This window comes from Hibiscus syriacus, unplaced genomic scaffold (assembly GCF_006381635.1).
Source record: "Hibiscus syriacus cultivar Baekdansim isolate YM2019G1 unplaced genomic scaffold, ASM638163v2 tig00110940_pilon, whole genome shotgun sequence".
NCBI lineage: Eukaryota > Viridiplantae > Streptophyta > Magnoliopsida > Malvales > Malvaceae > Hibiscus > Hibiscus syriacus.
The window spans coordinates 2,737,182-2,762,711 of NW_024062923.1; the positions used below are offsets into that span (position 1 = coordinate 2,737,182).

General features: G+C 36.0%; 1 protein-coding gene and 2 pseudogenes across 1 annotated transcript; 1 reads left to right on the forward strand and 2 right to left on the reverse strand.

The window, feature by feature from the left end:
* Positions 1 to 130: 130 nt before the first annotated feature.
* On the reverse strand, positions 131 to 3,096 carry LOC120147431 (mitochondrial inner membrane protease ATP23-like). The gene is made up of 5 exons (XM_039160813.1): positions 2,930 to 3,096; positions 1,727 to 1,844; positions 1,380 to 1,518; positions 1,173 to 1,256; positions 131 to 530 (listed from the first exon to the last, which is right to left on the reverse strand). The coding sequence occupies exons 2-5, from the start codon at positions 1,753 to 1,755 to the stop codon at positions 396 to 398; spliced, it is 387 nt and encodes a 128-aa protein (XP_039016744.1). The 5' UTR covers positions 1,756 to 1,844; positions 2,930 to 3,096; the 3' UTR covers positions 131 to 395.
* An 11,299-nt stretch (positions 3,097 to 14,395) lies between these two features.
* LOC120147655 lies at positions 14,396 to 15,925 on the reverse strand (annotated as a pseudogene).
* LOC120147654 lies at positions 15,297 to 24,758 on the forward strand (annotated as a pseudogene).
* The last annotated feature ends 772 nt before the right edge of the window (positions 24,759 to 25,530 follow it).

The window sequence follows — 25,530 nt, forward strand, 5'->3', positions numbered from 1 at the left end:
AGGCCAATCAAATCAAGCCACTAAATTAATAGTATAACAATGAACCCGATCTGTTTATGATTCATGGTTTTGGATTGATTGTAGACCTGAGACAGATGATTTGGTATAATGAATTCGAAAAAGGGAATAGTTGAATGAATTCAACGAAATTTGGGATTATGAGTAAATCTCAATTCCTTAATCACATCTCAACAACTCTTGCTGTAAAATTTGTATGACATCTAGCAACGCTACAATCCTTACCTTTCAAGTTCTCCCAGAGGAGAAAAACCTTTTTCATCAAGAAATGAAATTTCCCTTACATAGAAATGAATGTTCCTATTGTACGACACATAAAAGGATTTATTAGAGAATCATTTGAAGTAGAAACCGATCGGGGTGGCCGTGACTGGAGTTCAAGGAGCTCTGTCAAAGGGCCTCGTGTCATTATAACAGATATCCCACACGGCTTCCATGGCATCCTTCGCGGCTGTTTCGGAGCAGAAGGGGTTAACGGTCAATGATTTCAGAACTCTTCTTCTCACACAGTCCTTCAAAACCAAAACATAAATCATTTAGATTCTATACAGAATATAGAAGAAGGAAAGACCATAACTAAGTTGAAGTGAATGATGCACAGCATTAATGAGTCATTAGCAAGATAGAGGTGGGTTTCCATCACAAATTTCTTTACTTCTAGCTTTGTAAGTACAACAAATAACACGCTGGAACTAACAGTGCGCGACTAGAAACCTTGTTACTTGGATTTGGGTTTGAGTGTTAAGTACAAGCATTGGCAATAAGGATTTTCCAAGTTTTTCCATATATTGTAGGGTCCTTATCGTATTCCTATACCCATTCCGAAATGCATTAGACACAAATATGCTAATAAAAGGGAAGAGTCGGAGCAGTGACTAGGAAGAAGTAGATGCAAAGGGCTGGTCCGAAATATATTTCTCAAGATGAATCTGTTATGCACAGAGGAGCCAACTCCTCTTCGTCTTGAAAATTCTGCTTCATAGAGCTATTTCGTATTTTACAAGAAAAAGATTGTAAAAGGAATCAAAAGTAGTGACTGAGTTCTTTTAGGAAATACAACCCCTTAATGTTTTATTCGGATTCATGTTCCTAGCACAACTCCTACTTGGGAGTAAATAAGATAAAGATACAAAATAAGAGGGAAAAGAACTCACTTGTTCATGCCCCCTTATCTTCATAAAACCCCGCAGCAATTCCCGTTTGTAGTGGCAATCGCCACTTAGATGTCCAGCACGAATCTGCAATAACAGAAGAAAAAAAATTTGAAGACATCTACTTACCCAAGTGTACCGAGGGAGCCCGGATACAAGTAGAAACCAAATGCAGGACATTAAACTAAGACAGTTTCCGGTTTGACAAACCTCACTACAAGCATGATGAGCACAATTAGACCAGTCCAAATTCGCAGCACGGCATTCATCATATGCGTGAATAAGCTCATGTATAACTACTTGATTGACATCGTCTTGCAGTTTCATATGGTTGCTACACACCACTATCTAGAAACACACGAAACTTATAAAAGAAAAAACATTTATAAGAAAAGCAATTGCAATATTTCATTAAATAAACCATTACTCATTCTGTATTAACGGATTAAGAGTTTATACTCATTTTACAGTCAAATTACCGTGGTCGATAAGCTGCTTGAATTGAATTAACTCAAAGCTACTTTTCTAGTATAAAGAAAAATAGTAAAGAGGCTTACCCATCACCACGAACATAGCCTCCACCCATCTGCCGGTCGCAATTAACTGCCTTGATGAAATTATCTCCTAATTTACACCCAGCTTTCCATATGCTCCATCAAAATTTAACCATTGGAGCTATTCCAAATATACACACAAAATAATGATAAATGACACATTCAATCGTATATAGATTTGACTGGTGCTGTGAAGTGCAAGGAGACATATTATATAGAACTGAGAAACTTGCAAATTCACTCCAACATGGCAAAAATTTGTAAAAGCTTGAATTTATTTGTTACTCACTCTTCTTGATAAACCTCAGAAACTGAATTGACTAAAAAGAGAACTCAAAACCCATAAATCCTTAACCTTGAATGAATACTTCAATCTACAAAGCAACGAAAATTGATACTTAGTTGACAGGTCTCTCGACTCCTTAGGGAGGTGTCTTAGTAGTGTCGTCCGTTGAGCAATTAATGAGTACCTAGTGTGGTTCACACAGTTTAGGAAACCATGCAAGAGCCACGGATTGCTCACAATGACAAGGATTAAATCTCAACGAAAACCCATGTCCTAATGCATGTAGGACATTTTTAAGGACTCTTAAACACTAAACAGATTGAAATCCAATAGGATTAAATTCAACGAAAACCCCATGTCCTAATGCATGTAGGACATTTTTAAGGACTCTTAAACACTAAACAGATTGAAATCCAATAAAATCATAAATTCAACGTAAAAAAGTTGAATAAAAAAAGTGAAACTTTAGTCCGTCTACTTTGAATCATTTATGGCGTTCCTCACCAGTGCATCCTTTGGATTTTTTGTATGGTTCTTTATTTTGGTGAATTTTGGGATAAAAATCCCTGATCTAAACCCATAAAACCTGAGAACTCCATTCGAGTAAGTAAAACAACAAAATTGAACATTTCCCATTGTTTCTCCATGAATAACCACCAATAATAGAACATTTGAGTATTAACCTAAAGCCTCGGATTAAAAAAAAATCATAAACCCCGAGAACTCCATTACGGCAAGTAAAGCAGATAAATTAAGCATTTCCCAAAGGTTTCCTATGAATAAACCACCAAATATTCTCAAATGAATATTGACCTAAAACCCCAATAAAAGAAAAGCTCGCAAACACTAAACGTGAAACCCATGAAAATCATACATTTAAGAAACAAAAAAAAAGGATTAAGAAGGATTTGAAACTTTACTCCGTAGACTTCTTTGAATCATGCTTTGGCATTCCTCAACGGTGCTTCCTTTGGATTTCTTGTAGGAATCTTGTTCCATATTTCACTGTTGGAATTTTGGGCAATAATCAAGCACCCCTATAGTTTGTGCGTCTGGTTTTTCTTTAGGATATGTAAACTTCAGGTCACTGAACTTGGTAACTTGTTTCAACTTATCCTTGATTTTTTTTCAATTTAATTCTTAAACTAAATAAATATAAAATCTTATAAAAATAACCCGTTTTGTTTTAAGCCTAAAAACCATTCAGAAAGAGGTCAGTTAAATAATTTAAAAATATAAATTTAATAAAAATATTATAACTTTTTAACTTTAAAAAAACTCATTGTAATCGAAAAAAGCCCTATTATTTTTTTTCTGAATCTCCTTTGTAAGATTGAGTTCTGTTTCGTATATGATTTTTTTAAGAATCCCTCCATAGTTAAAATCTTAGGTCGGATACAAAGACTTCTGAAAATTTATATTTTTTGGAGTGGTGTGATATGGCCTCTGATAAGTTTTATGCAATCTCTTTTGACTTTTGTAAGATTGACCTTTATTATTCACATCAAGTCTACAAGAACCCCTATGTAGTTACAACCTTGAAAGAATATTTTTGGATACAAAGGCTTTCGGATTCCTACAAAATCATGATCCTTTGATATAATTTATGATAAATCTTATTGTCGCAACCGTCTTTCGGTTGGGCCCCGGAATTGGGCTTCGACTTAGGAAAATGGATTGGAGTCGCCACCGATCATTTATTTAAAAATAAATGGGTTGATCGGATACCCTATTTCTTACCTGATCTGCGTCTTACCAGAAATATGTCGGGCTCGGGAGTCGGTTACGGTCAAGGAAGGATTAGCACCCTTGAACCGCCCTTTCGGTACTACGTAATTTCCAGTTGTCTTAATTAAGAAAAATAACAAGTTAAATTAAAAGGTAAAGTTTCGACCCCAATTACTTACCCTTTATTGATTTGAAAATATCCTTAAAAAATCGAGAAATGTGTTAGATAAACAAGGTAAATAAAACAAATAAGGGAAAAGGGAAAAATAAAATAAATAAAATAAATAAATAAGATAAAGGAAAAAAATAGTAAAGTAATATATATAGTAATATTTGAAAAAGGAAAATATATATATATATATACATCAAAGAAAAAGGAAAATATATATAAAAGTATATATATACATCAAAGTATTAAAAAAGAAAAGTTACCCTTCACTTCACCGAAAGTGAGGGGCTTTAGTCAGAAATAAGACAAAAAAATGGGTCATCTAGGTTAGTAATATATAATATTTTTAATAATAATGATAAAGACACAAGATTTTTTAAAAAAAATATAATAATATAAAAAAAAAACGAAATAAATATATATATATATATATAAAGTTATAAGATATACGTAAATAAAAAAATAATCAAATAAAAATAATTAAGAATATATATATATTAATAATAGGTATATAAATCAACCATTAAAAGTATAAAAAAATATATGACTAGATAAAGATAATTACAATATATATAGTAATAATAGACTTATAAGTAGAATATTAAAGAAATATATATATATATACATATAATAATAATAACATAAATAATAAAAATAAATGAATAAAATATCCATATAATAAATAAAGGTACTAATATAGATTTTTAAAAAGCTATTTCCCTCCTTTAACCGAAAATCAAACCGGTTTTTCAAAATAAGCCTCGGGGTAGATCTAGGTTCGAAACTTCGAAACCCTACCCATTTTGGTCATCGGCGCAACCCACGTTTGGGTTATTCGAACCAAATCTCAAGAAAAATAACGTGCACATGCAAAAGAAAGAAAAAAGAAAATGCTACCTTTTATTTCCTTTTCGAATCCTTTACAATAGCTTTGCCTTTGTATCTTCCCGTGCTTTCCTCTATGTTTTGTGTGTAAATCGTGTGTTACAATAGTGAGTTACAATGGCTATTTATAGTGCTTGTGGATCCTATCTTTAGGAGTTTAAATAATAGTAGAACTCTATCCTATTTTTTGAATCCTAGTAAAATTCTATCCTATCTTTAGGAGTTTGAATTCTAGTAGGACGAAAATGTGTGTTGACAGCTGCCCCTCTTTGCCCATAGTCGTGTAACGGGGATAGGGCAAAGATTAAAAGACACACTTTTCGTTCGGTGGAGTTGAAAATTGACTATGATGTTTCAATAACTCCCTGTCGAATTGAGTTACGGATGACTCCTCCATCGTGAAGTCGAGTTCATCTTGAAATGATATGAAATTAAAGCCGTAGTTCGGAATTTGAATCAGCACGTGGCTTCCCGTTACCCTTCGGTCTTCTTCTCGGTTTAAAGACCTTGGATCGGAATCGAACTCAGAAATCTTCATTGACAGATATCTTTTTCTTGACTTAAGCTATGCTGTTTGAAAATGGTTGCTTGTCACTAAGGCACGGCTAACCCAGGTCCTCTTCTCGACTTGAAAACCTCGACTGCAACCGGAAAGTAGTGTGATTGATGTGTCATCGAGCTGAATGGAGTCGAACTCGACAATTTTGATGGCAGATAATCTTTCTTTGAGTTGGATATCCTTCGTCGTGAAGTTGAAATCCAAGTAAGTAGCATTGTTCCAAGTCCAATATCCTCCGTCGTGAAGTTGAAATTGGCTCTGGAACCGGGAAATTGTTTGTTGACAACCAGCCGTCCCTTCGTTGTGAAGTTGAACTTGTGTTGTCTCGAGTCCAATATCCTTCGTGTGAAGTTGAAATTGAATCTGAATGAAATTTTGTTGACAAGCAGCGGTCCCTTCGTGAAGTTGAACTTGCGTTGTCTGGAGTCCAATATCTTTCGTTGTGAAGTTGAAATTGGCTCTGGGATTGGGAAGTTGTTGTTGACAAACAGCGGTCCCTTCGTCGTGAAGTTGAACTTGCATTGTCTGGAGTCCAATATCCTTCGCTGTGAAGTTGAAATTGGCTCTGAATGAAATTTTGTTGACAAGCAGCGGTCCCTTCGTCGTGAAGTTGAACTTGCGTTGTCTGGAGTCCAATATCCTTCGTTGTGAAGTGAAATTGGCTCTGAGATTGGAAAGTTGTTGTTGACAAGCAGCGGTCCCTTCGTCGTGAAGTTGAACTTGCATTGTCTGGAGTCCAATATCCTTCGTTGTGAAGTTGAAATTGGCTCTGAGATTGGGAAGTTGTTGTTGACAACCAGCGGTCCCTTCGTCGTGAAGTTGAACTTGCGTTGTCTGGAGTCCAATATCCTCCGTTGTGAAGTTGAAATTGGCTCTGAGATTGGAAAGTTGTTGTTGACAAGAAGCGGTCCCTTCGTCGTGAAGTTGAACTTGCATTGTCTGGAGTCCAATATCCTTCGTTGTGAAGTTGAAATGGCTCTGAGATTGGGAAGTTGTTGTTGACAACCAGCGGTCCCTTCGTCGTGAAGTTGAACTTGCGTTGTCTGGAGTCCAATATCCTTCGCTGTGAAGTTGAAATTGGCTCTGAAATTGGGAAAATTGTTTATTGACAACCAGCGGTCCCTTTGTCGTGAAGTTGAACTTGCGTTGTCTGGAGTCCAATATCCTTCGTTGTGAAGTTGAAATTGGCTCTGAAATTGAGAAGTTGTTTGTTGACAACCAGCCGTCCCTTCGTTGTGAAGTTGAACTTGTGTTGTCTCGAGTGCCACGATATTCTCCGTCGTGGAGTTGAAATCGCGGATGGCCCCTTCGTTGTGAAGTATAGCTTCGAGCTAGATATCATTCGTCGTGAAGTTGAAATCCACTCTCGAGCAAATTGTGTCACTTTGAGTGCAATATCCTTCGCCGCGAAGTTGAAATTGACTCTAGCTAAAACCTGAAAAAGTTATGCATATATGTGATGCTATGGATGCAATGCTCTTAGGTGTGCCTAAAATGCATATGCAACATATGTTATCTTGGGGCTCTGGAGAGAAATCTCGATCTCCAGTTGCCTGTCTGGAATCTTGATTCTTGAATCTTCAAATTTTGATCCATGATCTTGAATTCTTCAAATTTTCAAATCTGATGTGCACATTCTATTTTTGATTTGAGAAATGCTTCTCGACCATCTCAAGTATGTGCCTGAGCTGAGTGTAACAGTTCAGATGATGCTTCAAAAGAAGTTGTCTTGAAAGAGATAGAATTCGTTTCAAGGGAAACGATCTCAAAGATATCTGTTGTTTCAAGGGAAACGGTCTTAAGGGAGACAAAATTTTGTTTTAAGAAAAACTGTCTCAAGAGAGATAAAACTTAGTTCCAAAAGAAATTGTCTCACGGGGAGATGAAATTAGTTCCAAGGAAAACATATTCAAAGATGACGCTTCAAGAGAAATTGCCTCAAAAGCGACATAATTCGTTTCAAGGGAAACGATTTCAAAGATATCTGTTGTTTCATGAGAAACGAAATTTTGTTTTAAGGGAGATAAATTCAAGATTTTGTGTTTCAAGAGAAACTGTCTCATAGGAGACAAAATTTGTTTCGAGGGAAACAATCTCAAAGATTTTGTGTTTCAAGAGAAACTGTCTCAAAGGAGACAAAATTTGTTTCAAGGGAAATTATCTCAAGAGAGACGAAATTCATTTCAAGGGAAATGTTTTCAATGTTTATGTTTCAGGAGAAACTGTCTCAAGGGAGACAAAATTTTGTTCAAAGGAAACTGTCTCAAGAGAGACAAAGTTTGTTTCAAGGGAAACTGTCTCAAGAGAGACAATGGTGAGCACGATTCCCTTCGTCGTGAAGTTGAAATCGTGGGTGGCCCCTTCGTCGTGAAGTTGAGCCAGGAATTGGATATCCTTCGTCGTGAAGTTGAAATCCAACTTGAAAATGCGAACTGGATCGATTTTGAATTATCTCTCGAACTCGTCTGAAGTTGATTCTAAGATCTGTCGATCTTTCAATATGTCAAATTGGTTGAAGTGTAGCTTCTTGCTGCTGAGTTAAGCAACCAACATAAATCTTTAAAGGTGCTTTTGATTCGAGTATCCTTCGTCTTGAAGTCGAAACTTGACTCTAAAATCTGCAAAAATTATGTATGTGGGAAGAAAATGATAGATATGACACTCTAAAATGTATACATAAGATGCATGTAACATGAATTGGTTATATTTTATCTCCTGAAAAGGTCTGATAATTCGCATTAGGATGATGAATCCCCAAAGATGCCTCAATATCCAAAAATGCCCCAATATTTGATGTTGAATCTTCAAAGATGCCCCAAATGTTCCTCATTTCTTGCTTCATCATTGATTATAAGCATGAGCTTTGTGTTTGAGAGTCACATGTCATTTACCAAGATTCACTCTAGAGAGACTGTCTTGTTTGAAAAAAAAATGTTTTTCTTTCTCTTTATTTTCAAAGTCATGAAAATATCAATTAAAGAGTTTCAAAAAATGTTTAATCTCAAGTTTTAAAAATATTGCCCTATCACGGTTTTACAATTGAGACGAATCATAAAACTAGAGTTAATCGGATATCAAAGAATTAATTACAATGTTAATCCTTCAATAAATTATAGCTATTTGACAACTGCCAAGATCCAAGCTATCTTTGGAGATAGTCAAGTAAGGAAAGGATAAAAAGTCTCAAGTTATTGTGTTTGGTCAAAGGTTTGGCATTTGATGCTCAAAGGTTTAACATTTGATGCTTAAAGGTTTGACATTGGATGCTCAAAAGATTGATGGGGTAGCTTGCATGCTCCTCTGCTGGAAGTGTTCCCTGACTCCCAACCTTTGTTGTCACACTCGGATTGTGCGATGCCTTATCAAGGAATTTGTGATCGCCTCAGTTGCACAATTTTTATATTCGAGCCGCCTTTTCAGGTTTTCAACTCGAACCCTCCTTGGTTTCAAGACGCTATTAAGGATGTACGTCTTGAACCCCCTTTCTTATTTTTCTCTACCATGCATTAATTACATTGTTTTTTGCAAACAAAGATTAATCCTGATGGGCGGGATGAAATCTGAAGATAGTCTCTTCTGTTTAGAAATCCATGTATGATTAGAAGGGACTTTTAAGGCACGTAATGTAGGCCAGGGTTCGTGGTTATGAAAGAAAAGGATAAATAGGCCTAAACAAGTGTTTCAGGGTATTGAACCAAGGATCAATTCATTCTGATGCCTTCAATCATGTCTTGCTCAATTTGGATCTGCTCATATGTGTTTCTCATGGATTTTCTCTGGATGTTCCATGATCTTCGAGTGAAGTGATTCAGAGATTCGGGAATGATTGTGCTTGATCAATCTTATAGTTTGAAGCTTGATGTGCCATTTGTCTTTAGGGAATCTTTGCATGTGCTTTTTGTCCCTTTTTCTTTTTGATTTTTGCTCTTTTTTCCTTTTGTTCTTGTTTCTCTTTTTCTCTTTTTCTTTGTTTTTTTTTGCTTTTTTGCTTCTTTTCTTTTTTGTTCTTGATTAGATCTCCGCACTTGCCATTTGGTCCACCTTTTGGTGTCTCCTTTTGATTGATGTCTTCACTCATGTGAGCAGATTTCTTCCACCTTGCCCCCCAATGTGGAGGGTGATCCTTGGTTAGGGTTGGATCAGAAGAAAATACTACAAGCTCAAAAGGGGACACAAGGGATATATATTTTCTCCTGTTGTGAAGGATAAAGAAAGAAAGCCGTTCATCATTTCATACATGGAAGTCCTCACAGAAAGGTATCCCCAGGGGGATAGATTTTCAGGATTAATTCTATTCACATGAAAACAGTGTAATTAACGCGTGATAGAATTATTTAGGATGAATTCTTTTTTTTCCCCAGATGTCTCAATGTTCAAGCTCCCCGCAAGATGCCCCAAGTTGTGTCTTTAGAATAAATCTCATGTTCAGATGAACAACTCAATGCCTTGGGTTAAAATGTCAATTTTGAGTCTAAAAAGGCAGTGATGTGATCTTATTGACTCAAAGAAAAGTATGGGTGTATCAAAAAGATAAATGCAATGTTCAAGAATTTCAAAGGGAGGTAATGTCAAAATTTGGTTTTTTGGTAATGGTCATGAGTTATTTTGGGTAAAAAAAAATCGAGGTATTTTATTTTGGGGTTTGAGATAGGGTAAGAAAGGTCTAATCTTGCCATATGTCAAAAATCTATAATTCTTGAAGAATTAAAAGAATCCTTAATTCATTTAATATTCGAAGAACTAAAGATTAAAATTTGCTCAATTGCTCCACCTTAGAAAGTAGCATAACTTCAATCGTTTAACATGAAAGATCAGAGGCGTGTTCAAACAAAACAATCTTCTAAGTGCAAATGGTATATGCCATGCCCCCTTCTTCGGCTGTCCATGCCCCTGAATCCATCAGAGTTTGGATCTTGCGCTTCAGTGCCTTACAATTTTCAGAGGAATGTTTGGGGATCCTTATGTGGCAACAACTTCAACATTGTAGCCCTTAGGAGATGGGTACTTTTTTCTCAGATCATCCTGGCAGGCTTAGTCCTACAATCAGCTGATCCAGCTCCCCCTGTACTGATTTCAGTTTTTCTTTAATTGTTAAAATCTTGCTTTCATGTGGTGTAATATGGTTAAGACCACTTCATCGAATCCTCCGTGACTTAATTTCATGTTTATGAAAATGCTTAAAAATGTAGATGAAGATGCAAAAATGCAAGAATGCATGAAATGTTCGAGGCATTGATCCAAGAAATGTGCCTGTTATTATGAATAATCCTTATTGGGGACAAAAATGTTTTATCTTTTAAGAGACAAAAATATCCTGACAGCTTCTGACATGTTGACTAATCTTCTGCTTTCGTCTTTCACCGGTTGAATAACCTGTCGAACCGCTCCGACCTCTCTGGATGAACCGTGAAAATGTTGAGTTGTTTTTCGTACTGGTCCAAGAAGTCTCGAATGATCGCATCTCGAGCATTTACTTTTGTTGAGCCTGTTCCCAACGAATTCGTCATTGGAGCCCTTAATTGATAGGAACTATGTGAAGTTCATTAATATGTTTCTTGAATTCGCCAGCAATGGTCTCCAATTTCAGCTATCATTTTGCCATTGTCGTGTTCAAAGGGACTTCCAAGATACATAACCTTCATCCTGCCCCTGCAACCTCTGCCAGTCAGTTCTTCAAAGATAAGCTTTCATTGTGCTGATGTAGACCCGGTTCATTCTGAGTCCTTTATAATGCAGCAGAGTGATATACTCTTCAATTGTGGGCACCACGTCTTCTGGATTGAATGTGACACATAGTCGCCTTGTAGACTATCCTCTGTATTCATCTCTTGTATTACAACACCTTTGTTCATGGATTCAGATTATTCGAGTTTTAACAAACACGTTTTAGTGGATCAATACCTCTTTTAAATGATGCAAGTGATGAAAAAAAAGAAAAGAAAAGAAAGATGAAAAGAGTTAGTGAGGTGAAAAATAATAAAAAATGATCATGAAATGAAAAATCCTACCCCACATGATATCTACCCCACATGCTTATTATTCCTACCGGACATGATCTCTATCCGCATGCTAATCTCAAACAAATCCTAATCGCATATTTGTCTAGTTCGCATGCTTTGAACATAAAGTAAGACAGGAAATAAAATCAAAGCAGCCTAAGGTTTGGAATGAGGCTTTGGGGTGAGCTCTAATTCTCCATCATCTCCCGGTTTAGGTTCTAAAAAAACGGTACCCGAGTTCTCCTTGCCGGTGCCCCCTTGGGCTTGCCAGACCCTTAGTCCTAAACCCATCACAGGCTTGTATGGACTAAGTTAAACTCGAGAGGACACATTCCCTTATGCCCGCACGGTGAATAAATTCACACGAAGACATAAGGTATATGAATCCCGAAGGCTACTTGCTAGGCCCGCACGGTGAATAAATTCACACGAAGGCGTCGCTTTCACCCCCACTTAAAATAGGGTTTGGAGCTCGGGTATAGAGCCTTAGATGAAAAAAAACTTTGAAGGCTGAAATCATGAGAAAACGATTAGTCCAACTATTTACTCGAAAATAATCAAAAGTAAGTAAAAAGGATCGAAATATTACCTTAAAATCTAAACTTACCCTTTTCGTTAAAAAGACAATTAGAAATTACCTTAGCCTGACTCACTTACCTCCCCAGCGGAGTCGCCAAGCTGTCGCAACCGTCTTTCGGTTGGGCCCCGGAATTGGGCTTCGACTTAGGAAAATGGATTGGAGTCGCCACCGATCATTTATTTAAAAATAAATGGGTTGATCGGATACCCTATTTCTTACCTGATCTGCGTCTTACCAGAAATATGTCGGGCTCGGGAGTCGGTTACGGTCAAGGAAGGATTAGCACCCTTGAACCGCCCTTTCGGTACTACGTAATTTCCAGTTGTCTTAATTAAGAAAAATAACAAGTTAAATTAAAAGGTAAAGTTTCGACCCCAATTACTTACCCTTTATTGATTTGAAAATATCCTTAAAAAATCGAGAAATGTGTTAGATAAACAAGGTAAATAAAACAAATAAGGGAAAAGGGAAAAATAAAATAAATAAAATAAATAAATAAGATAAAGGAAAAAAATAGTAAAGTAATAATTATATATAGTAATATTTGAAAAAGGAAAATATATATATATATATATACATCAAAGTATTAAAAAATAGAAAAGTTACCCTTTCACTTCACCGAAAGTGAGGGGCTTTAGTCAGAAATAAGACAAAAAAATGGGTCCTCTAGGTTAGTAATATATAATATAATGTTTAATAATAATAATGATAAAGACACAAGATTTTTTTTAAAAAAATATAATAATAATAAATAAAAAAACGAAAATAATAATATATATATATAAAGTTATAAGATATATTACGTAAATAAAAAAATAATCAAATAAAAATAATTAAGAATATATATATTAATAATAGGTATATAAATCAACCATTAAAAGTATAAAAAAATATATGACTAGATAAAGATAATTACAATATATATAGTAATAATAGACTTATAAGTAGAATATTAAAGAAATATATATATATATATACATATAATAATAATAACATAAATAATAAAAATAAATGAATAAAATATCCATATAATAAATAAAGGTACTAATATAGATTTTTAAAAAGCTATTTCCCTCCTTTAACCGAAAATCAAACCGGTTTTTCAAAATAAGCCTCGGGGTAGATCTAGGTTCGAAACTTCGAAACCCTACCCATTTTGGTCATCGGCGCAACCCACGTTTTGGGTTATTCGAACCAAATCTCAAGAAAAATAACGTGCACATGCAAAAGAAAGAAAAAAGAAAATGCTACCTTTTATTTCCTTTTCGAATCCTTTACAATAGCTTTGCCTTTGTATCTTCCCGTGCTTTCCTCTATGTTTTGTGTGTAAATCGTGTGTTACAATAGTGAGTTACAATGGCTATTTATAGTGCTTGTGGATCCTATCTTTAGGAGTTTAAATAATAGTAGAACTCTATCCTATTTTTTGAATCCTAGTAAAATTCTATCCTATCTTTAGGAGTTTGAATTCTAGTAGGACGAAAATGTGTGTTGACACTTATGATATGTCAATTGAATTTATTTATCTAATAATCTATAAATAATCATAATAATTTTATTTCTGATATTAACATTACTACTCGTTATAAATTTTTCAAATGTATATTATTTAATTTTTAATTCAATGACTAATTTTTTTAATAATAAAGGATTTGACTACCGACCCTAAACCTCTAACCTTCGACGAAATAATCTTCCTACTCTCGCGACGCCTCAATCCAAGGGAAGAAAAAAACAAAAAGCAGTGGATGAAATAGCCAAATTGGGCTGTGTTTCTTCACTTCTTTTCTACTTGAGTGAGAAACCTATCCTGGATCTCCGACATAGAACGTATTTTTCTATTTCTGAAGTTGCCGGAGACTCGCTGCTTTTCTGATTGTATTTGTTGTTTGAAGTGCTCCAGTAGACCCACACTGCTCGCTCAGTTTTCCCACTATAGATTTACTTCAATAAAGATCTTCTTTAAGGTACCACTCGTCTTGTTGTTGTAGAATATTATATAAATCATCATCTGGAATTTCCATAAAATATTGTCCACCGTAATTTCTTTTAACTATTATTTCTCCCAACCTGCTTTTAGTTCATCTTTCCTGTAAACTATTCGTGTCGCAAACGGTGGAGGTTACTCCCACTAAGCTTTTCTGAAGTTTCCGTGAAAAAAGAAAAAAAGAAAAAAAAAAGCAGCAACTTTCATGATCGTGCAAAGTCCTTTTATCTATTCATAAGAAAATAACAGTAAAATCAACACTTTACTGCAGTTGCATTGTTTCATTACAACACCGAAAGTACAAACTCTATGGTATTAATAATCCAATTTATAGAGCAACATGCAGAGGTTGTCGCTTCATATAACATTCTTAGCTCTATATAACCAAACCCCAATACTATAAAAATACATTTCAATAATATCTAACTCATCCCGGCCCATTCCCCACTATTACAAGGATCCTTCTTACTCTCTTTCCATTTGTGTTTTCTCGCATGCATGCATACATACATATATGTATGTATAGTCTGCGGCTAAGTTAAAAGCTAGCAGTGGGATCCAATCCTGCAATTTAATGCACCGGCCGTGGCCGTCATTGGACCCACAAGAGAAGATGGTCTAGCACTCAGACTTGAAGCCCTTGCATAGGTCGACGTTGCACCCGCTCCTGTCTGCCTGAAGAAGGCTCCGTTCAACATCAAATCCCCCTCCGACCTCCAGTTCCAGCTTCGCCACTCGCTCTCTGGCGCATCCTCGTGTTTGGTCACCTACATATGATAATCATTATTACATGATTGTATACACACCAAATTCTTGACCATTTTTTAATGATCAGGTCTTTGAAATTAATCACCTCTTTCTTAGAACTGTCATCTGGTGCTAGAAATCTTCCCTTGGCTGTTGATGGTAGGGTTTGCACTTCCACCGATGGCGTACATCTCCCAGTGTGTAATCATTGTGCACTACATGAAAATATCCGTGTCGGCACCTGTAATTTACTAACCATGAATATTTATAAAGGAAAAGAATCGGAACCACGAAGAAATTAGGGATTAGCTCACCTTGGCATTCTTTGTACCAGACCTTCTCCAAAGTGGTTAAAGGCAACTGTGGCTTGCATGTCTTTGTCTTGTGTATAGTCTGTGTCCCAAAAGAATGACTTTATCATGATGGGTCATGTAGTTGTTTGAGATGGTGACTGCAGTGGATCCATGGATGACATCAATCAGTCCATCTTGACAATTTGAGAGCGTACAATGGTCAACCCATATATTCTTGCTATTAAAGATGGATACTCCATCACCATCGGATTGATCCCAATGTCCAGCATGTTCAGGTGAATCTCTTATAGTGCTACTCCCTCCTGGCTTACAATCATGTATGTTGATCCCATGGATGATGATGTTCGATACGTAATGTATGGTAATGCATGGCCCTCCCGATATATGAACGCTCGCTCCTCGTCCATCGATCGTCTTGTAAGAATTCATCACCAACTCTTCTTTCAATGTAATCACCATATCTCTCTTGAATATGATCCACAATGGCTCATCTTGGATCACAGCATGCCTTAAAGTACCCGGTTTAGGGTTCACAGGGTCATCATCTCCGGCATCCGTAACGACATAGATTCGACCGTTTTTACCACCCATTGCATTTTTTCCGAATCCGATTCCACAATCAGCTAACTTCTGACGGTTACGCTCCCAATTCGGATTGCACCTCCAACAATCATCAATGGGGTTCCCTGATCCACATGATAAGTAACCCAAGTTCCTCCTAGAAGCATTGATACTCCTACAAAACAAACACATAGTAAAATGTCAGTCATATAAATCCTACATAAAACCGATAGCTAGAAGGAAAACGTTAACTTGAGTCTCGATATATTACTTATGGACTTCATCCACGACTGATTCGGGGTCTCGAACTGCAGAAGAAGAAACAACATATGGAACAAGGAGGGAAATGAAGAGAATGTGGAAGACTGAAAATGTTGAGGAATCCATTGTGTTTGTGGAAAACGAAGGAAGAGATGGTGGGTTAAGGCACTGCAATGGGGGTTTATATAAGGGTGAAAGCCGAGATGTATGGCGTAATTAACCTAAGCCAATGAGTTTAAGTGAGTCCTAATTTCAGGGTTTTTAGCCTAAGGAGTTGTAGGTAGTTTAAACTTTAAACCGTCAATCAAGCGTAAAGAAGTTCAAAATACATGTGAATTAAAGTCAATTTTATCTTCTGCCTACCTTTTATTTGCCTAATTATATATTCCAAGAATTATATTTATGTTTAAATATATTCAGACACACAAATATTGATATTGACATTTTTAAAACAAAAATAAGACATTTTAACTACATTTTATCGTACGTGTCTAAACCTAAAATACCGACATATTATGTTTAGATCCCAAATCAAACCTTAATAAAAGCAAATCCAATATATTTTGATTTTGGCAATGGTAGTCTTATTTGAGGAAAAATGACATTAATACTATTAGATGCTTAATTTGATCCATAATGTGCTCCACAAGAAAAAGGAACATGATTTGCCAACCATTTCTGGAAAAATTGCTGATCATAGTTCACATTTTATTTTATTTTTTACATTAAACTTTAGAATGTTGGTTGCTTTTATTTGACTTGCTAAAACATGTGATACAAAGCTAGCAATCTTGACCCTTTTTGTCTCATTGTTCCTTAATATCAGCAAAGCACTGCCAAGTCAAAAATATAGTGCATAGTGTAAGTGTTTGATTTTTAGCACAATAGTATTCGACATTGGAGATTCGAATCTATCATCAAATCAGGCAAAGACTGCTACAAGTCTTTGCAGCTAATCGAACTCTAATTTCGTGCACTGCAAGTTACACTGCCCAGCACTTTCACGCTGTGGAAGAGGAAGGTCAAAGCCTGCCGATATATAAGCATGATAAGATGATTTCTAAATGTCTGTATATAATATTCAAAATAATTTAAAAAAATCAATAAACCAAATATATGATGATCATTTAATTCTGTTTGTGGAGTTTTTTTTTCAATCTACTCCAAGTGAGTCTCGTAGATATTTGTTTTTTTAAATAATATGTGGTGATTTATAGGTAGCATTTGTTTAGATTCTTTTTTAGTTATTGATAACGTATACATTTTGTAGACATATAACTACTCAAATTCGAGTCTTTTAGAAAGAACAACACTCTCTTTTGCCACTAATATCAATCAATGAATTTGAGCCTTGTAGATTAAAATTCTGAAAATGGTGATGTTTATCAGATGAGACTCTGTTGCTGATATTAAGGAACAATTAGACATAAAGGTAACACTTATTTTCCTTGGCATCATTTTCTAGCCACCAAATTTTCCTCTTTTCGTGTAAAAAGGGAAAATGTCAATTAGTATCAGCATTGATTTCCATTAAGTTGTTGGAAAAACTTGTTCCATTCGACCTAGTTGAGCACGCTATGGATCTAATCAAGAAAGTTGGATGCATTAAGGTAGGCAGAAGATAAAAAATACTGTAAACACATTACGGCTACTGTTTACATGAAATACAAGGTCAATAAATTCAATAAAATTGACTTTAATTAACTGTTCTTCTAATTTCTTTACGTTTGATTAACGGTTTAAACTACCCGTATGAGTCCCAAGGCTAAACAATCCTCAAATTACGATTCATTTAGGCTAATTACGCCATACCTCTCGGTTTGCACCCTTTATATAAACCCCACATTGCATAGCCTGTCCAACTCGCCATCTCTTCCTTCTTCACCACTAACACAATGGATTTCTCAACATTTTCACACTCTCACATTCTCTTTATTTCCCTCCTTGTTCAATATCTTGTTTCCTCTTCGGCAGTTCAAGACCCCGAATCGGTCGTGGATGAAGTCCATAAGTAATATATCGAGACACTGTCAATGATTAACGTTTTCCTTCAAGCTATCAGTTTTATGTAGGATTTGTAAGACTGGCATTTTACTATGTGTTTGTTTTGTAGGAGTATCAATGCTTCTAGGAGGAACTTGGGTTACTTATCATGTGGATCAGGGAACCCCATTGATGATTGTTGGAGGTAAGACCCGAATTGGGAGCGTAACCGTCAGAAGTTAGCTGATTGTGGAATCGGATTCGGAAAGAATGCAATGGGTGGTAAAAACGGTCGAATCTATGTCGTTACGGATGCCGGAGATGATGACCCTATGAACCCTAAACCGAGTACTTTAAGGCATGTTGTGATCCAAGACGAGCCATTGTGGATCATATTCAAGAGAGACATGGTGATTACATTGAAAGAAGAGTTGGTGATGAATTCTTACAAGACGATCGATAGACGAGGAGGGAGCGTTCATATATCGGGAGGGCCATGCACTACTGATAGGGAAGCGGTGGCGGGTTGATGAACGTTGCTCTTGTTGAAGAATCAAACCTAGAAAGCTCTAGACTCGATGAAGAACAATGAGAAATGAATAGAGAAGGTGGCGTCAATAGCTAGGGTTCTTTTAGGGTTTCTTTGAGGTACTGAAAACAAGGTAAGAAACAATATTAGAACAAGATAAACAAAAGATAAAGAAATTGAAAATAAAATAAGATAACAAAGAAATCAAAAGATCTCCCTTATGAAGGTGAACGGTAAAGATGATGATGGTAAGGATGGATTTGTGGAAAATAGATGGATAAGTGTCCTATCGAGCCCTCCTAGTCGCAATGAAAAGGCAAACACGATAATATGGCTCTAACCAACCCTCCTAGTCGCGATGAAAAGGCAAATTGGAGTGTGAAGATTAATCTCCCTCACAATAACTTGAAAGAACTCAATGAGAAGAAGCTTCGAAGGCACAACGCAATCAACACTTGCAAAAACGAACTCTCGTTGTATTATTAATCAAAGAAATCTGAATTACAAAGTTTAATGAAGCCTCCTTTATAGGGGCTGAGTTCTAAAGGTCCTAAATAACTAATGAATAAAGTAATAATAAACTAAAATATCTTAACTCAAATTCCTAATAAAAATAATAACTAAAGATAATATTTTTAACCCAACCTTAATTCCTAATAAAATAATAAATATAATCCTAAAAGATAATGCATCATCCTATATTAAGTTATATTACAAATAATCAATAAAAATATTAAAAATTCGTAATATTTACAATATCCCGTATTAATCCCGTATAGGATTTTCTGCATGCACCATCTTCAGTAAAATAGCCATATCTTGAGTTCCCGATATCGGATTGATGCAATTCAAGAACCGTTGGAAAGATAAGAGACAGACGGTCGTATCTAAAGAAGACATCTTGACTAAATAAGATCAGGATCCCATTCAAAAAGTCGTCGTAGGTCTACTTCTGTTCTGATCTTCTTTTCCAATGCTTGGACGAGTTGATCATTTGGAAGAGTTATTACTTCTTCATTTGATGTGAGCCTTGTGATGCATGTATCATCCTCCCTTTCTTCAAAAATATTCGACCTCGAATCTGAAACATTAAAGGGAGCAACATTAGAATCGTTTAATGATTCATTCACATTATACTTACCGAATAGATATGCTTTGAATATTCGAGACTTTGTTCTTCTAATAGGTTCGAGTAGAAACATTAGTCCAAAGAAGCATGTATTATGGACTCTGGTGCATGTATCATTCCCCCGCTCCTCAAAAGGATTCGTCCTCGAATCTAAAAATCCAAAAGAAAGAGATTTAGATGTGTTGAAAGAAAAACTTGTGAAACATTTACCAGGATCAATGTGATGTGTCTTTATGCGTTTTAGTCGAGGTTTCTTCTTTGTAGGAACTGATTTCTTGAAGTCTTGAAATCCTCTTTTGTATACAAGTCTTGTAATCTGATGTTTTGGTTGAAATTCAACATGGCGCCGGCCACTGTTGGCTTTATGTATGATTATTTCAGATAATTTCTCCATGGTTTTATTTGTGTGTGGCGAGAATGAGTGTTTAAAAACCATGTCAACTGGTTTGTTAAAGTAATCCCTTACGTCTCCTAAGTGGGGTTCATGAATTAATGATTCCCGGGAGGAGCTTTGTGGACTGTAGAACCTGTTTAGTTGGCAAGGAAACTCATATACAAGATAAAGCTCATTAAAAGCACTTTTAAAAGTATGGGTAGAAATATCAAAAATATCCGAGTTATCGTGATATAAATCTTTGATATGTTCAATTCTCGGAATAGTAGTATGATTTTGATAGGTAAGAGTATACCTTCGTGGTAGTGTATCGTCTACTGTGTTTTGCTTACCTCGGTATGTTACGCACTTAAAGAAGTTGTGTTTAGTATGGATGACAACTTCACGAGCCTTACCTTTGGACTCTCATAAATCATGACTCTTCATTGATATAGCATAGTGATTAGGGCTTTCAGGTGGTAACCCGTCAGGAGGGTCACCTAGCACTATTTGACAACTCTTGGCGATAGAAGATGGTGTGGGCCAGTCTCGTGTTGCTTTTACTTTCTCATCATTTACATGGATTCCCTGTGCATGAACTATAAAGCATGTGGAGTTGTTCAAGTCATGTTTCATCATTAAGATGACGTTACGACTAAGGCTTTCATGGATGTAGCCTTTTTGTAACAAATTTAACTCTTTGGTTTCTTCGAGATTATATGTTTGACGAGGTATGATGGAACCTTGAATTAGATTAGTTTGGTGTTGTTTTCCTTTTTCCAGTGGTAATCCATCAGGTGGATCATCTAATTCTTCTTGAAAATCCTGTAACAAAGATGAAAACACACTAGGCAAATCCTTGTTAATGTTAGAAATCGAAACAATTGATTCTCTAAAGCGAACAAGGATGAAAGGTTGTTTGTAAATAATGTTCTCTCTCAATTCTTTTGTGCTCACACATAGATTTTGAGTCACTCTTTTCTTCTCACAATTAGGTTCACTCATCTCCCATGGGTCATTATTCTTTTGGCTTTTGTAACTAGTTACCTCGTTTTCTTTTGCCTCTTTCTCAGCTTTTTCTTTTTTTGCTTTTCCTACCTCCTCACAAATTATCATTTGATCTTTAGGGGCTGGAAGTGTGTCATTATTTGCTGGTCGTTCTTTCTCCTTGTCAGGTTTGTCATCTCTTAGCTTTTTAAGAGAAGATGGAGCAGAAGACGAGGAAGGATTTGAAGGATTACCTTGGTAAGAGGATGGAGTACCTTGGTAATATTCTCGGAATCTCCTTTGGATTTGTACTTCGATTGTCATTTCTTTCTTTAGTGTATATTCAAGGTTTTCGTACCCATGGAGGTCAAGAAGATCAGTGATGTTTGAGTTCAAGCCGACGACGAATCTTGACACGGTGACCTCTTCTTTTTCGGTTATGTTAGCCCTATTGAGTAAGGAATGCATCTCTTTATAGTAGTCTTCAACTGAACTTCTACCTTGTCGAAGTCGGTGTAGTCGTAGTTTAACTTCTCGTGTATAATGTGTTAGTAGGAATCGCTTCCTCATGGTTTGTTTTAGGTCGGTCCAAGAAGTGATTGTTGGAATTTGGAAATTCTGGATCTTTTTCCTTGTTTGCATCCACCAAGTTCGAGCATATCCTTCGAATTGCATGGTGATGAGGGGAACTTGTTTAGCTTGGGGGTAGTCATGGTATGCGAATATGAGATCAACTTTTCCTTCCCAATCGATGTACCTGTCCGGATCGTTGTCTCCTTTGAAAGACGGGATCATGAACTTTGGTTTTGTAAAGAGTTTGAGTGCTTGGAAACGTGGTTGTTCTCGCCTGGGTACCAAAAGTTCAGCATTGTTTAGTCTTGGATTCTGGTTTGGTAGATCCAGTTGTGGTTCTTGTCGTTCTCTCACGGTATTGGTAAGTTCATCAAATCTTTCAACTTGAGTCGTGAGTCGTGCAAGTGCGGCTAAGATAGCCGTAAGTGTCTTGTTGTTATTGTCACACATCCTGAAATCATAACACTCGAAAGAAAATTTTAAAGTAAAATAAAAATAAAAGAAAGATAATTCAACAAAGCAAGAAACCTCACAAGTCACTCCAAGAAAGTAACACAACGAGAGGCAAGTAAGCCGATCTTGTACTCTTTAAAACTCACTTTACCAAGTAGTCTTTCACAGTTCGTATCGGAGTTTGATTACTAGCAAAGGCGATAAGAAAAATCTAAAAGCTCTAAGAGGCCAAACAAAGGTTAGACTCCAAGAGAACGAGAATGCAAACTCTTTAGTCCTACTAACACAAGGAAGATAATGTGTTAGATAATGCAAAAAAACAATAACAGGGAAAAACAAAAGAACCTAAAGCACTAAGAGTCAAAGAAAAAAAGGACCAAAGGGTTACCGGTATCCAAAAATTCTGGAAAAATTCTTGAATGTCTTTCGATGCGTTAAGAAACCACCTGTAAAATTTATGAACCAAATACCTTCATTAGTATCCAGTAGACTCTGTTGAACGGTGAGTCCTCAAACAATCTGTTTTTCTTGTTCACTTTGTTCGAAGTTGTTCTTGATCTCCAAAAATTTGATTTTTTGTGTGAATGATCTCAAAATATGGAGTTTCAATATGGAAAATTTCACTACAAAATTACTCCTGTAGAATTTTCAAGAAATTCGACAATATTCTAGACTGAATCTGCCGATAAAACTTGAATGATGTATTTGAAGGATCTAATGAACTCTGATCAAAGTGAATTTTGTATTGGAGATTAAAATTAAGATGAATATGATATCTGGAGAAAATCAGCATTAAATACCTTTGTTTGCAATTTTTTTTTGAAATTTTGGCTTTTTTTTGTTTTTTTTTTGCTTTTTTTGGTTTTTTTTGTTTTTTTAAAAAAAATAGCAAACTAACAAGAATGATTTGAATCTAAATTAAAATTAAATAAAAAATAACCTGAAACGATGAATCTTCTCTGAACTAGCTCCGTTAGGGTACCTTGACGGTGTTGTGTGCAAGAACAAACAAGATTGCTTGCTTCTTTCCAAGAATCGGCCCAAATCTGATACCAATTGATAGGGAAGTTGTGGCGGGTTGATGAACGTTGCTCTTGTTGAAGAATCAAACCTAGAAAGCTCTAGACTCGATGAAGAACAATGAGGAATGAATAGAGAAGGTGGCGGTAATAGCTAGGGTTCTTTTAGGGTTTCTTTGAGGTATTGAAAACAAGGTAAGAAACAATATTAGAACAAGATAAACAAAAGATAAAGAAATTGAAAATAAAATAAGATAACCAAGAAATCAAAATATCTCCCTTATGAAGGTGAACAGTAAAGATGATGATGGTAAGGATGGATTTGTGGAAAATAGATGGATAAGTGTCCTATCGAGCCCTCCTAGTCGCAATGAAAAAGCAAACACGATAATATGGCTCTAACCAACCCTCCTAGTCGCGATGAAAAGGCAAATTGGAGTGTGAAGATTAATCTCCCTCACAAGAACTTGAAAGAACTCAATGAGAAGAAGCTTCGAAGGCACAAGGCAATCAGCACTTGCAAAAACGAACTCTCGTTGTATTATTAATCAAAGAAATCTTGAATTACAAAGTTTAATGAAGCCTCCTTATATAGGGGCTGAGTTCTAAAGGTACTAAATAATGAATAAATAATAATAAACTAAACATATCTTAACTCTAATTCCTAATAAAAATAATAACTAAAGATAATATTTTTAACACAACCTTAATTCCTAATAAAATAATAAATCTAATCCTAAAAGATAATGCATCATCCTATATTAAGTTATATTACAAATAATCAATAAAAATATTGAAAATTCGTAATATTTACAATATCCCGTATTAATCTTGTATAAGATTTTCTGCATGCACCGTCTTCAGTAAAATAGCCATATCTTGAGTTCCCGATATCGGATTGATGCGATTCAAGAACCGTTGGAAAGATAAGAGACAGACGGTCGTATCTCCAGAAGACATTTTTACTAAATAAGATCAGAAGGGATGCATGTGAGCCTTGTGATGCATGTATCAATTACCATACATTACGTATCGAACATCATCATCCATGGGATCAACATACATGATTGTAAGCCAGGAGGGAGTAGCACTATAAGAGATTCACCTGAACATGCTGGACATTGGGATCAATCTGATGGTTATGGAGTATCCATCTTTAATAGCAAGAATATATGGGTTGACCATTGTACGCTCTCAAATTGTCAAGATGGACTGATTGATGTCATCCATGGATCCACTGCAGTTACCATCTCAAAAACTACTGACCCATGATAAAGTCATGCTTTTGGGACAGAGTGATGACTACACAAGACAAAGACATGCAAGTCACTGTTGCCTTTAACCACTTTGGAGAAGCTCTGGTACAAAGAATGCCAAGGTGAGCTAATCCCTAATTTCTTCGTGGTTCCGATTCTTTTCCTTTATAAATATTCATGGTTAGAATATTCATGGTTAGTAAATTACAGGTGCCGACACGGATATTTTCATGTAGTGAACAATGATTACACACACTGGGAGATGTACGCCATCGGTGGAAGTGCAAACCCTACCATCAACAGTCAAGGGAATCGATTTCTAGCACCAGATGACAGTTCTAAGAAAGAGGTGATTAATCTCAAAGACCTGATCATTAAAAAATGGTCAAGAATTTGGTGTGTATACAATCATGTAATAATGATTATCATATGTAGGTGACCAAACACGAGGATGCGCCAGAGAGCGAGTGGCGAAGCTAGAACTGGAGGTCGGAGGGGGATTTGATGTTGAACGGAGCCTTCTTCAGGCAGACAGGAGCGGGTGCAACGTCGACCTATGCAAGGGCTTCAAGTCTGAGTGCTAGACCATCTTCTCTTGTGGGTCCAATGACGGCATCGGCCGGTGCATTAAATTGCAGGATTGGATCCCACTGCTAGCTTTTAACTTAGCCGCAGACCATACATACATATATGTATGCATTCCTGCATGTGAGAAAACACAAATGGAAAGAGAGAGTAAGAAGGATCCTTGTAATGGTGGGGATGAGTTAGATAAAATGAAATGTGTTTTTATAGTACTGGGGTTTGGTTATATATAAGAATGTTCTATGAAGCGACAACCTCTGCATGTTTCTCTATAAATTAGATTATTTTTTTTGAATTAATCTGGTACTTGATTTATTGACCGAGTAATCTAATTCGGAGACTGCAAAGACGAGGACAACCCTTTCAACTCAGTTGCTCCATTCGCAAATGTCGTAACATCTTTCGGTTGGGCCCAAAAATTGGGCTTCGACGTGAATTAAATAAATTGGGAGTCACCACGATTATTTACTTTACGAAAAGCGGGTTGATCGGATACCTTTTTCTTATTTGATCTGCGTCTTACCAAAGATATGTCGGATTCGGGAGTCGGTTACAGTCAAGGAAGGGTTAGCACCTTGAACTGCCTTTCGGTACTACGTAATTTCCAGTTGTCATAAGTAAGAAAATTGAAAGTTTAACTCAAAAGGTAAAATTACGATCCAAATTACTTACCCTAATTCGATTTGAAAATATCCCTTTTAAAAAAAGGCGAGAAACAGGTTAGAGGAAAAAGACGATGAAAGTAAATAAATAAAACAAAGAAAACACATAAATAACACGAATAAACAAAATGAGATAAAAAAATAAGAAAATAAAAGAAGTAAAAGTAAAAATAAATAAGAAA

What these genes read in the sequence shown, in the direction of transcription:
- LOC120147431 (XM_039160813.1), bottom strand. Translation starts at nt 1,755, where the DNA reads ATGGGTGGAGGCTATGTTCGTGGTGATGG. An exon ending in CTCATCATGCTTGTAGTGAG is followed by an intron (nt 1,257 to 1,379) that starts GTTTGTCAAACC and finishes CTGTTATTGCAG; the next exon opens with ATTCGTGCTGGACATCTAAG. An exon ending in AGATAAGGGGGCATGAACAA is followed by an intron (nt 531 to 1,172) that starts GTGAGTTCTTTT and finishes TTGGTTTTGAAG; the next exon opens with GACTGTGTGAGAAGAAGAGT.